This window comes from Zootoca vivipara, chromosome 16 (assembly GCF_965207765.1).
Source record: "Zootoca vivipara chromosome 16, rZooViv2.hap1.1, whole genome shotgun sequence".
Taxonomy (NCBI): Eukaryota; Metazoa; Chordata; class Lepidosauria; order Squamata; family Lacertidae; genus Zootoca; species Zootoca vivipara.
Window position 1 is genome coordinate 41,631,492 of NC_142599.1, and position 13,931 is coordinate 41,645,422.

The 13,931-nt window shown below is 53.8% G+C and overlaps 1 protein-coding gene across 1 annotated transcript in view; it reads left to right on the top strand.

Moving 5' to 3' along the window:
• The first annotated feature begins 8,068 nt into the window (after window positions 1-8,068).
• Window positions 8,069-13,931, top strand: part of KIRREL1 (kirre like nephrin family adhesion molecule 1) — a 94,186-nt gene continuing 88,323 nt past the window's right edge. Inside the window, exon 1 of the mRNA XM_035098433.3 lies at window positions 8,069-8,313. Within this exon, the coding sequence (XP_034954324.1) occupies window positions 8,256-8,313 (58 nt within the window). The 5' untranslated portion in view covers window positions 8,069-8,255. The remainder of the gene's footprint in view (window positions 8,314-13,931) is intronic.

The following is a 13,931-nucleotide window of genomic DNA, read 5'->3' on the forward strand; positions in this document are numbered from 1 at the left end:
TGATGTGGTATATGCCCACCATTTGAATGGCAATGCCCATCAACTGAGGGGCAGCCCCCTCAAATATTTTCTTGAGGGGGGGTGAAGACCTCTCAGCTCCTAGGAGTTGGCTCTCATGGCAGCTACTGTCGCCCTTTGACCTCCAGGAATCCGCCCAATCCTCTTTTAATGCTACCCAACTTGGGGCCTTGATATAAAAGATGGAAGGAGTAAGCCCCTCCATTTCCCCAATAAATTCTGCAGATGGGGCCAAGCTCAGTGGTCAAGCACCTGGCTTGTATGCAGAAGGTCATCCCCGGTTCAATCCATCTCCAGGCTGGGCTGGGAGAGGCTCCCTGCCTGAATCCCTGAAATGCTGCTGCCAGCCCATGTTGGCAACACTGAGCTAGATGGGTGAGATGGTAGAAGGCAACCCTAACCCACACCACCTCAGAAATGTACTACACCATCAAAGCAAGGCAGTGTTGGAAAATTCAGGGCAGGCAGGAGAGAGTTAATCTATGGAACTCGCTGCCACTGGAGGCAGGGATGGCTTTAAAAGAGGATCGGACAAATTCAAAGGCAGTCCTGCTCCTGAATCCTAGTGCAATAAGACATGCACCAGCAGCTGGACTTCCAGGAGGGTGGAGAAGAGGCTGACCATCACTGCCCTCCTGCTGCCACCAGTCTCCTCTGGAGTAAGGATGAGGGAGGCAAGCTGCCTGTCATCTTTCTCTCCTCTCTCCTTTATTTAGGCCAAGCTCCTTGCAGCGCAACAAGACCAGGGCCAGAAAATGGTTAGCTCTTGTTTTGCTTTGTATTTATGTAATTAAGCTAGATTATTTCGTTACATTTAATTTATTCTCTGTGTTCACCAAATTGTTGCTTTTTGTCATTTCTGAATTTACAGAACTGCTCTGTATTTTGAATATTTTGCCATTCCAATGCTCTGCATTTCAGTGTTTTGAATGTTTGCCGCAAGCCACTTGGGGCGCAGCTCGTTTCGCAAAAGCAGCATGTAAGAAAACTCGATCCATCAATCAGTTGCTGGAAATCCCAGAAGGGGAGAGTTGCTCTTGCACTCAGTTCCTGCATGGGGGCTTCCCCTATGGCTGGCCACTGTGAGAACAAAGGCTGGGCTAGATGAGACATTGCCCGATTCAGCAGGTCCTTCTTATGCTCTTATATTCAGTCGTGGGGTGGAAGCCAGCCAATTTCTTGTCCACAGATATCTCCGAAGGGCAGAGTGGTCTCGGGACTGTCGATTTGTCATTCTCAGTCCGGCAGCAAGCCGCATGGCACGTCCCCGACACGAGGAGCCATTATTGCTTTTAATAAAACATACTTTATTTTAAGTGGCTGTTATTGCATTCATTAGTCTTGCTCGTTTCTTACCTCACTGCTCCATGACAGCTGGACCTAGCAGCTGGAGGGGAGTGGGAGGCTTCTGTGAAATGGCCAGGGGGCAAAAGCCAAAGGGCAGCTCACACAAGGACACGGGGGGAAGTGCGGACAGATGACCTCAGGGGGGCTCGGTTGTGAGCTGTTGCGGGAAAGTGTTTGTCGACTCTGAAGTGGAGCGCAAATAGGGTGTAGAATTAGGGCTTAAAACACCCAAACACTCTGCTGAGGTGGTTGGAAGATTCAGGACAGATGGAAGCATAGTCAAACTGTGGAACTCCCTGCCACTGGAGGCTGCAGTGGCCAGCGACCTGGATGGCTTTCAAAGGGGATTAGACACATTCATGGAGGAGAGGGTTATCAATGCCTACTAGCCAGGATGGCTTTGCTCTGCCTTCATGGTCAGAGGCAGCAATGTTTCTCAAATACCAGTTGCTGGAAGCCAAAGAATGCAGAAGTGCTGCTGCACTTGGGTCTAGATTCCAAGTTCCTCACCAGCATCTGGTTTGCCACCGTGAGAACTGGATGCTCCATTAAATGGGTTGCTGCTAGGACCCAGCAGGCTTGTGCTGGTCCCGGGGGTGCCCAGCCAAGTGGGGAGTCCAGGTACTCACCCGGGACCAAGCGGGGCCACAGACGGCAGTCCCTGACTACAGGGACAGGACCAGCGAGGAACAACGTCCAGTGGCAGGGTGGCAGCAGGGTCAGTAAACAGTCCGTGGGACTATCCAGGTAGCCAAAGGTCAGTAATCCGTGAGGCAGGGTCAAAGTCCAGTCCAAGGTCCAGGAGTCCTACAGGGGGTCTGTCTGTCAGGGAGCCAGGCAGGAAGCAGGGCAAGGTCCAGGTCAGGAGCAGGCATGTGGTCATGGGCAAGCACATGCTAGCAACTTGGGGCTGGGGCTGGCCGGCTTCCGGTGACCCGCCTCTCCTTCTGGCCTGGAGGCAAGCACTCCTCCTGCAGGAACTTAGTTCCCTTCACCTCTCTGCTCTGAGCCTCTGCAGCTCAGGAGAGGCTGGTGGGTTACCGGACCCAGGGGTGGCTAGTCTCAGCTTCCTGTGACGGGGTTGAGAGTGGGACACCTGCAGGCAATGGGTCCTCCATCACATCCGGGACCAGAGCAGACTCAGCTGATGCCTGCACCTGAGGATCCAGCACAGGTGAGGGCCCTTCAGGCTCCTGCCCTAGCCCTCGCTCAGCTGGATCTGGAGGCGGGGAATCCTGTGCAGGCTGGGATCCCTCAGGTTCAGCATCTGAGTCAGAATCCCAGGCCTTCACAAGGCTCCTCTTATGAGGCAATGATGTGCTCTTATCTGCTGCAGCTTGCAGAAACACCCCACATTTCCTCTACAGGTGGGCAAAGTGCCCACCACTGTCCTTGGCCTGGGAGGTTCTATAAGTACCCAAGGTGGGACTGCTGAATCTTCCCAACTGCCTGTCTAGTCCAGCCTCCTGTCCTCACAGGGGTCAAAGGCCCCTAAGGTAGACTGCCTCTGGACCTGGAGGCCCTATAAATACAGCCCAGCTGCTGAAACAGGCCAAAGGGGGTCCATCTAGTTCAGTGTCTGGTTCTTACAGTGGCCAACCAGAAGCCTCTGTTTGGGAGCCAGCATGTAAGAGCCCTTTCCCCTCTGGCCATTTCAAGCAAATGTTGCTGCCTCCGAGCGTGGTCCCGTGAGATGGTCAGCCTACCACAAACGTGGTTGTTGCCCACCCGTCTCCCATGTGGCTGTGTGAACAGGCCCTCATCTGCTGGCTCATCTTCTGTAGAGCGAACCTTTCCGTCATCTTTCCTTCCCCCCCCCATCCTTCCCTCGAGCAAATTATTCCTGCCTCACCTGTTAACTTAGTTCAACTGACACAGCTAATTGTCTAAAAATAACCCTCTGCTGGTCCAAGATCCATGTGAAGGAGGCGAGACAGGAAAGGCGAGGGAGCCTAGGATGTCCACGTTCCCCAGCGCAAGGTGCGAGAATGCGAGGATGGCATTCTGGAGCAGCTTTGCTCAAGGAGAAAACCAACAAAAAGGGTTGAGGGGTTTATGTTGCTTTTTCGGACAGCTCCTTTGCCAGGAGACAGCGTGGACCATCTGCTGCCTGCGCGAGAAGCCAGTTTCTCTGTGAAAGGGGGTGTGGGGTCTCATGAGTGTTCCTTTCTAAACTATATCAAAGGGCGACCGCCTATAACACAGGCCTTTTTTCTTTGTCATGCTTTTTAAAGTCTAGCTTATTTCATTTAATCCCAAAATTGCAGAGTTGGAAGGGATCCTCAAGGGTCATCTGGCCCAGCCATCTGCACAGCTACAGAATCCCAGCCAGGTGACCTTTCAACCTCTGTTTAAACACCTCCAACAAAGGAGGGTCCGCCACCTTCCTCACGTTTAGTTGGAATCTCCTTCCTTGCATTTTGAATCCACTTGCTTGGCTCCTACTCCCTGGAGCAGCAGAAAACAAGCTGGCTCCATCTTCTGTGATTTAGTCTGAAAGAGAAAGCTCATTTCTGGTGAGAAGGCAGCCCCCCTACTTGGCTGTTAATTGATTTACCAATGAATTAAAAAGTTAATTACATGTGCTGGGCAGTGGGAGAATGCAAGGGCCATGGCTGAACAATCTCCTCTTCCCTTCTACCTGCACTACAAAAGCCAGGAGGATAATAGGAAGGGGCCTTAAAAATATCCCAAGCCACTGGTCCCACCTAGCTCAATTTTGTCAGCACTGCCGGCAGTAGCTCTTCGGGATTTGGAGCTCAGGGGTCTCTCCCAGTCCTACTTGGAGATGTTGCCTACGATCAAACCTGTGACCTTCTGCATGCCAAGCAGATGCTCTGACCGCCAAGCTGCAGCCCTTCCCTTTATGCTGAAGTAAGATTCCAGTCCTCATGGTGAAAAGGAAAGGCTGCTTTAAACAGAAATGCAGGAAGGTGTCATCTAGTGATTTTGGCCATCCCTGGTTGGCAGAGGCTCTTCAGGATTTCAGACATTTAAAGAATCCCAAGAGTTTATCCCTTGCAGAGCTGTGGTTCCCAACATCCCGAAAAACTACACTTCTCAAGATCCTTTGCGGGGGGTGGGGAATAAGAGGAGGCAAATAACAGGAGACATGATAAAAGTTCATAGAATTGTGCCTGGCATGGAGAAAGTGGATAGAGAAAAGTTCCCCCCCCCCTCTCTCCTAACACTTGAACTGGTGGACATCCATCGAAGCTGGATGTTGGCAGATTCAGGGTGGAGAAAAGAAAGCCCTTCTTCACGCCACACAGAGTGAAACTGTGGAACTCCCTCCCACTGGAGGCAGCGATGGCCACCAACCTGGATGGCTTTAACAAAGGATATTAGGCAAATTAATGGAGGAGGAGAGGGCTGCCACATACACAACGGCTCTCTGGTTCCCTCCAAAGAATCCCAGGAACTGTAGTCCCCGCCTCAGAGAGCCGCGACCCCCAGCATCCCTGACAAACTACACTTCCCAGGATCCTTCGGGGTGGTGGAGAGAGGGGAGCCGCCCGCGCGATCTCGGGGTGGGGCGTGTGGACACGAGCGAAGCGGTCCTTGGGTGCTGCTTCCCGCCAGAGGCCGCCATGCCCCTCTCTGGCCACCAGAGAGCAGCAGTGAGCTTCCAGAGACCCCCTGCGCTTTCCTAACTTCCAGTTCAAAGGGAAGGTCAAAGTTTCTGCCCCCTCCAGGGTGGCTTATTATCCCAATAGGCAGGCGGGGGGGTATTAATCTCCGCTCTGCTCCCCATGCCTGCCTGCCTTTTCCAAGCACCCTTCGTGGGGATTGCGGGGGGGGGGAGATGCAGCCGCGTTGCCATGGAGACCACCGCCTGGGGCAAAGCAGACTAGAGGAGAAATCCAGAATTCTCCCCGCCACCCGCCAGCCAATAGCCAGGGAAGCGAGACGAGGCGGCGAGACGGGGCAGGAGGGGGTCAGCCGCTTCAGAGAAGACGTCCCTTTGATGCTTCCTCTTGGAGGGGTGGGGTGGGGAGAGTAGCGGGTGGGAGCCCGGAGGAACGTGGCGCAGTGTTGCCTAGTGGTTAGAGGATGAAATGGGGAGAACCTTGGCTGGCACACTGACCTTCTTGGAGAAAAGGTGGGACATATGCCAAGCAGCCAGGCGGGTGGCAGGCAGAACTTTGGGATGGGTCCAAAGGGAAACATGGGGAAGGTCCAGCAGCACATGGGAGGGCAGATGCTGGAATCTAGTGGTGTGGTGAGGGTTTTTTGTGGGGAGGGGTCCTCCACTGGTGGGCAGATTCCCTGTGGGAACAGTGCTGACTGGCATGCTGGCCCTCTGCCAACATCAGGGCCTTGTTAGCATGGCTCAGATTTGTGGTAGCTTGTCGTACTGAACACCACAACATGTGTGTGGGTGTGTGCAAGGGGGCGGGTGTCTTTCAACTCGAGGCCTGACTTGGGGGCAGCACCCAACAAAAATTACTAAAAGCACACTAAAAGCTTCCCTGAACAGGGCTGCCTTCGGGTGTCTTTTAAAAATCATGTAACTCTTTATCTCCTCGACATCTGGCTGCCAAGAAGGCCCTCTGCCTGGTCCCCTGTAACTTCACTTCTTGCAGGGAAGGAACCAGTAGAAGACCCTCAAAGGAGGACCTCAGTGTCCGAGCTGGATGATGGGGGTGGAGGTGCTCCTTCAGGGACACCCACCTTTGGATGAGATTGCCCAGGTAAGGAGGTGGCCACAGGCTCTCTCGCTCTGCTGTTGCCTGTGGTGAGATGCCTTCAACGCTGCAAGGAGAGAAGGGGTGGGCCTTAAAATCTGGCCCTTTCCTCTCCCAGATGTGAGATACTCTGCACAGGCTCAATGATGCTCTCTCCATGCGCACCTCAGTCATCCTCCAGGTGCAAAGGAGAAAGTGGGCCTCCAGGAGCTGCCCAGTTCAGAGGGCATCTGGTCCCAGAACCAGGGAAGCCCCTTGGAGGTGAAAAGCCAGCAGCAAAGTACCAGGAAGGCTGTGCAGAAACTCCCCTGGAAGGAGAGAGAGAGAGAGAGAGAGAGAGAGAACTGCCTTTGCAAGGAAAGACATAAACTTTGAATTGCCTTCAGCTGGGGTGGCTTGAGGAAACCTTTGTCTTAATTCTCTGCCTCCTTGGCCTCTGGAGGTGATTCAGAGATGCCTGGAGAGTCGTCAAGAGACGCCCGTCATCACTAAACTTCTCAGATTTCGACAACCCAGATGGCGCCTGGACACCCGTCCCCGAATGATCCGGGGAACTCCTGTCTGAAAGCGACACAGGGCTCGAGAGCCAGATCCCAGGCGTCTTTTAAGCATGTAGGGGGGCGACGACTTACTCCCAGGAAGCTCAGGAATGTAACCATGGTTTCTCCTTCCCCAAAAAGCTAACGAACCTTCTGATCAAGCCACATCAAGGAGCTTTACTCTCAAGTAAATGGGCCTAGGAACCTGGACTTGAACCCCTATGTCTGGTTGCCACCCACTCCAAGCAAGACAGTGTAGTGTAGTGGTTAGGGTGTTGAGCTAAGATCTGGGAGAAACCCAGGTCCAAACGGCCATGAAGCTCACTGTGGTGACTTTGGGCCAGTCTCACCAACCTCAGAGGACTGTTGAGAGGATAAAATGGGTGAGGGGAGAAGTTTGTAGGCCGCCTTGAGCTGCTTGGAGAAACAAGGTGGAGCAGTCATGTAATAAACATCGAGAAGGTACTTTGCTCTCAAGTTCTTCTTTGGCGATCCCTCGTAGCCAAGTAAGATTGTCTTCCATAAACATGGTTTTAACAGTGAGTCCGTAAGTGACTGTGGAGGCCAATTCTGGATCCAAATGGGCGAGGAAGGCAAACCTTGACCCTTGAAATGTAGGCCTGGCTTTCCTGCTTTGCCAGGATTCCTTCCTGCCGGTCATCAGACTGGCCCTCAGCTGATCTGCACAGGGAGCGCTTTGTGCGAGAATGTGCACAGAGAATTGGACATGCCCCACACTCCCCGCTGGTGAACTTTCAGGCTTACTCAGGAGTAGCTGCCATGAGATCCATGGGATTTCCTCCCACCCAGGAAGGCAGCTTCCTAGGCTCCTGTTCAAACCAGCCCTTTACTTAGACCCATGAGGACTAGAGTTTTACTTTATTTCTTTGGAAGAAAGGGGCAACTCAGCAGGTAGAGCATCTGCTTCCCATGCAGATAAACCCCAGCTTCCAGGAAGGGAAGGACCACCAGCGCCCCCTGAAACCCAGGCCAGCGGCTGCCAGCCCAGAGGCTGAATTCATCATCCCTCAGCTCCTGACGTTCTTGCCTTTGCCATCCAACCCCATGGCATCTCCGTGAGGCTGGCCTGGATGACCCTTAGAGTCGCTTTACTTCGGTCATCCTCACATCTGGAGGGCGCCGGGTTTGAGAACGCCGCCATCCCCAACAGCCTCATCTGTAAGGCCTCCGCCTGAGGAGCCTTTGCACGGGAGCAAACCCGGATCGGAGCCCCGACGGGGGTGGGCCTCCCCGCCCTAGCCGCATCCACACGTGCCAGAACTTTGCCCAAGTTGGCTGGAGAAGCGCGTTGAGCCTCGCCGCCGCCTCCGCCTGCTCCTCCCCCAGAGGCCAATCCGGAGCGCCTCTCTCCCTTCCCCCGGCGCTGCCTGCTTCCCTCTCTCCTCCTCCTCCTCCTCCCCCCTCCATCCCAAAGTGGTTCCCGGCGCGCTCCTTCTTCCCCTCCCTCTCTCCCTTTCTGTCTCCCTCCCTCCCTCTCTCCTCCTTCCTCCGCCTCCCTCCGCCTTTTGTGTTACAAGGAGAGGCGCCGGAGCCGGAGCGGAGCGGGTCCCCCGCCGGACTTGCTGGTGGCGGCGGTGCTGCTGGGCGGACGACGGAGCCCCGAGCGAGCGAGCGACGGACCCCGGCCGGCCCTCCGGGAGCGATGCTGGTCCTGGCCGTGCTCTGGGTCTTCACGGGAGCCGACGCCGCTTTCGCCCAAGGTAAATCCGGAGCCGAATTCGGAGCGGAGAGAGACTTTTCTCTCGCTTGTTTTGCGCCTCGACGGCAGCGCCGAGAAACGCAGAACCGAGACTGGGTTGTTTCGTTCATTGCGCGAGATTTTTCGCTCCCCTCCTGGAGAAAAAAACTTGGAGGTGGGGAGAGCTTTAGGAAAAGTGTGGAGCGGATCCCAGGACACCCCCAGAAAGGAGAGAGTCGTTCCCACGGGTTGTTGTTTTTTTGGGGGGGTGTCTGGATTTGCAATGCTAATCGTTGAAAGGGGGTGCAGTCGGATTGAAAGGGGGATGAGCTTCGTTGCTTCCGAGGAGGGTAGTTTGGTGGGGGGACGGGCGGAAGGAATGAGAGTCGCTCCTGGCCCCGCTTCGGGTTTGCAACGGGTGTAAACAGGAGGGGAAACTCCGCTGAAGCTGATGGTTTTTTGGGCGGAGAGGTATTTTAAAAACGGGGGTCCCGATTTTGCGGCCGGGGCGGGAGCCAAACGAGCGTTTAAAGGATCGGGGGAAAGAGGATCGGGCCTGTTTGGAGCCCTCCGCGAGGGCGAGGTTAACTGGATGAAGCCCCCCCACTCCCCCCCCCAAAGTAGGATCGGGATCAGAGCGGTGGCTCGGTCCTCTAGGCTCGTACATCGTGGCTGAGGAAGGCGGCGGATCCAGCCACGTTTTCTTCCGATTCTCCTCGCTCCCTGGCAATCTGCAGCCTTAGAAAGACCGCGTTACTCGCGAGGAAGGAGCCTTGAACTCTGTGTGATTGCGGGGTGGTGGTGGAGGAGATACTGACTCGCGAGTAACCTCCATCCAGAAAGAGAGACGAGCCAGCAGCCCTCCCAACCCACCCCCAAAACAAAGCCCACCTCCCTTCTTCCATTTAACACCCGCCCCACATTTGGTTTTGTTTGGAAGCCAAACTCCGGGTTTTTTTGGCTGATGTGGGGAAAAAGTTAAGGCCGAAAGGGTTTTAAAGGGTTTCATTTGCGGGTAGGTGGGGGGTGGCAGAGAGAGATGGAAAAAGTGAAAGTGATTCGATCAGGGCGCGCGCGTGGGGGGAGATGTTTGAGGGATCCCAGTGGGAGGAGGGAACTGTGTTTTTTTCCTCCCCTTTTCATTTTTGGAGCCTGCAGGAAAGTTAAAAACATGTAAAGGGGAGGAGAAGATGTTAAGTGGGGGGAGGAGGAGGGTGGGAGGGCGGAATAGGTTGGGATGGGGGGATTTCCCAGGCACCCAAGCCCCCCCCCGCCCCCGTCTCCGTCTCCCAATCCAGCCTGAGGGGGAGAATTCTTTCCAAGGCGCACGCCGGAAAAGATTTGGGCCTGGGGGGCGCTGTTGGTGTGGGATGGAGTGTGGCTCGTTGCAAAGGAGGATGAACCAAAACTTGGGGGCGGGTGGGGGGCCGGAGAAGAGAGCAAATGAGGGAGGGGGGATGGTGAGAGCGCCTGGTGCCGGTTTGGGGGTCGGGGTGGGGAGGGGGGCGCTGCTGGGCAGTTGAATCAGCGGCGATGGCAGTACCTCTGTCGTCGCCTCTGCAGATTCGGGGTGGGGGGGCGTAGCTGGATTCCTGAGCGCCTCCCCGCCCCCGGCCTGGTGGGATGCGGTTGCCAAGGGCTTGTGGGGGAAGCTTTGGCACTCTGTACAGCTCCTGGGGGTGGAAGGGGGGGAGTTGTAGTTCCGCAGCATTTGGGGGGCACAGGTTCCCCGCACCTTTACCAGCCTCGTCTATTGCGCTGATATCCCTCCTTTTGTTCTCTGAGGAGCTGAAGGTGGAGCATGGCTGGTTCTTGCCCCCTCCTCATTTCACCCCCACAACAACCTTGCAAGGTAGGTCAGGCTGAGAAGGATAGTGACTGGGCCCCAAGTCGCACCCAGCGAACTTCATGGCCAAGTGGGAGGATGTCTTAGAATTGTAAGGTTGGAAGGGACCCCGAGGATCATCTAGAGTTCTAGACCAACCTTGTTGGTGCAGGAATCTTTCACCCAACATGGGGCTCGAACCCAGAACACTGAGATTAAGAGTCTCATGCTCTACCAGCTGAGCTGTTATTCCTGATTCAAACCCTGTTGAGTCTCGGGCCCTAGTCTGATGCTCTAACCACTACACCACACTGCCTCTCTAGCGTGTGTGTGTGTGTGTGTGTGTGTGTTTATACCTGTGTGGTCCTCTCAGCCGCAATCAAGCCCTTTCTATGTGCTGCATGTACAAAAGCTCTGGGGCCCTGTTCTGGAGTCTGTTGTGCTTGAACTCCTGTAGGTGGACATCGGTGGGTGAAACCTTGAACAGAAAGAGGGAAGGTGCTTGGCTTGCAGAATGCCAGCAGAATAGAGCTGAGTGGGGCAGGGGATGTCTGCCTTGTGCCACATCTGCAGTGGAATGGAGGAAGATGAAGGTTCCTTGTGCCACTGCAACATGCTAATAGAGCCTCCCCTGTCAGTGGTAGTCTACCCCGGGATGCCACAAAGGCTGGCAGGATCGTGGGCAAGGTGGCTTTTGGCCTGGTGCAGATTTTTGCTTTTGGGGGGAATATGTGGTGATATCCTTGGCTGTAGGATAATGAGGACTCTCTCTGGTCCCCAGCAGCCATCTATGAGAGGATCCCATGGTGCAGGGTTAAGCTGTGGAACTCCCTGCTGCAGGAGGCAGTGATGGGCATCGGCTGGGATGGCTTTGAAAGAGGACTGGATGAATTAATGGAGGAGGAGGAGGAGGAGGCCATCTGGGGCTCCTGTTTGCCACAGTGGCTCTTGTCTGCCTAAACAACTGAATGTGCAGCAGCAGTAGTGGAAAGGAGTCATGAGTTCAGATTCTGCCTGCAGGTTTGCCAAAAGGGGCGTCTGGTTGGCCTCGAGGACTAGAGGCTGATGGGTCATTGCCCTGACCCAGCAGGCTTTCTTTATGGTCTTACCGGTATATCCTTTTACTCTGAGTAGACCCATTAGAATTAATGGACCTGATACAGCCATTTCATTGGGTGGGATTCAATGCTAGTCTTATTCCTGAGTAAAGACCATTGAATTGGAATACACAAATCACCAACTTGGATCCACTTTTTTCAGTGAGTCTACTCTTGAGTAGAACTGAGCTGTTTGGCTGTGAAAGAGACTCCCAGGGAAGGCGGTGGACTCTCCTTCACTGGAGGTTTTTAAAGAGGCTGGATGATCATCCACCCGGGATTCTTCAACTGGGATTCCTGCATTGCAGAGGGTTGTACTAGAAGACCCTTAGAGGTCCCTTCCAACTCCACAATTCTCTGAGTTGGAATACAACCTGGTAGGATAGCATTGGAGGCAGCCCAATTATTGCAATATTTCAAGCCCCTAGCTAAAGGGAAAAAAGGTGTCCTCTGATGGGGTGGGGGTCCCAAACTGTGTTTCTCTTTAAAATGCTATAATCTCTCTCTCCCCCCCATCCTCTTTTGAAGAAAGCTCTGTGTGTATGTGTTGGCGAGAGACTGTGTGTGTGTGTGTGTGTGTGTGTGTGTAGAAATCTGGGCCTTTTATTGGCTGAGATCCCACTCATTTTTTGCATGGGGGGGGAGCTGAGTTTTCAAGCTCCTCCCCTCTGTGACCACATTCCTTATAATTAAAAAGGAGGGGGAGGGGGAGGAGCAGCCTCTTTGCATAGCCTGGAGGGAAAAAGGAGAGAAATTGGGATTTTCAAAGGCGGGAGGGGGCAGGGGTGGGAATCTTGGCCCCTTAGAGTTGGAAGGGACCCCCAGGGGCCATCTAGCCCAACCTTCTGCAATGCAGGGAGAGAGGGGAACCTCTCAAAGCAGTAGATGCTCTCGCAGAGAGCCAAAATGGATTTCTGCTTCTCTCTCCCCACTCACCAACCCACTTCCCTAAGGCCTCCTCCCTTGGGTGGTTTTTCTGAGTTATTCTCTAGGGCTGAGCAGCACAGGAAAGAGAACTTTCTACAGTATTTAAGCCAACTGAAGGAGAGAAGAGGGGGGTGGAGACCAACTGGGGAGAAATTGCTCTGAAATAAAGGCACGTAGAATAAATTGTGTTAATCGTGGAGGTTCCAGAGGGATTGATGTCATTTTGTGGGTAATTCTTTTTTTGCTTCCTTGGGGTGGTCGGCCCCACCGAGGCTGATGAATCCTGGTCCTTGTTTAGGCACAGGGCATGAACCACTCTTGACCGTGCGGAAGGAGCTATGGTTTACGCCAGATATAATCCAGGGGGGAGTTCTTCCCCCTTGGCTCCCCAGATGCTGTGAGACTACAATTCCCACCTTCCTGTGTCAGTTCAGTTGTCGTGGGTGATGGGAGTTGTAGTCCAATGACGTCTGGGAACGCAAAGTTAGAAGAACTCAATCTACATTATGAGCTTAAAACACACACCCCACTCTGTTGCAGGAGGGAAGGATGTGGGGGGAGATATATGTGGGTGTGATGCAGGGCTGGGGTCTAACTCTGCGGCCGATCACCTGCCTGGCATGCAGAAGGGCAGTCCTTTCCTCCTGATCCCAAGGATTTGAGGGAAGGCCCATGGCACCTGCGCTGCATGCAGAAGGTCCCAGGTTCCACCCCAGCCCTATCTCTAGGATAGCAAAGGAGCTGTGCATGTATTGAAATTATCCTGAAGAATGAGAGAGTGTTTACTGGGGAGGGGGGCAGATACTGATGAGGGCTGAGAAAGGAGGAGGCAGGGGGTGGCTGTGTGCTCACTTGTGTGGCGAGGCTGGATGAGGCTCATCGCTCTTCATTTCTCGCTAAATAATTTTCTGTATTTTATCTAAATGAAAGTCATTCTTCTTCTCCCTCCCCCCCCCCGTCCCCCCACCCCACCCTCTTTCAATCTCCTGCAGGGCTTCTCCCCACAATGGTGTGTCACAAATTGAAATATTCATTCATTTTCTGAGGCCTTTTCTCTCTCTCTCTCTCTCTCTCTCTCTCTCTCTCTCTCTCTCTCTCTCTCTCTCTGTCCGCATGGATTATTTTTCATTTTCTCCTCTCTTTTTTCAGGGGGAAGGATGGGGGAAATTTAAAACGGAAAAGATTAAAGATAATTTTGTGTGTGTACCGTATGTGTGGAGAGGAGGGAGACCCTTGAAAATAGAGCAAAACTCCCTCTCTTTTTACGGGGGTTCAGTAAACACCCCCAGCTCTATCCCATGTTGCAATCAGGGGATATCAGTGGGGTTCGCTCTTCTCTTTTGGCGCTCTGCTCCTCTGCCTTTTCACAGCAGCCAGGAGCTTGGAAATTTAGGAGGCGGAAGCTTCCACCTCCTCCCCCAACATCCCTTTATCTCCTTGGCAAAGCACAGTTAGGGTGTTAACTGCAGAGGAGCAAGGGCAGAAAAAATGTTGGCAACCCTGCTATAGAGGCAAACCCTTTCCAGAATTAACAGGGTGGAGGGTTTTGGACGGAGAGGAGAAGGTTGGTTTTGATATCATGCTCTTTCTCCATAGCGTATGGAAATGTTTGCTTCTTGTCTGGTCACCTGCAATGAATTGGAATAGTTTCTAGGTGACCAAGAAGTAGTGATCACAGAAACATAGAATTCTATGATAGAATTCCGCTGCTAAGAAGGAATCTTTCACTCAAAGTGGGGCTCAACCCCACAACCCTGGCGACAAGAGTCTCGTGCTCCACCCACTGAGCTA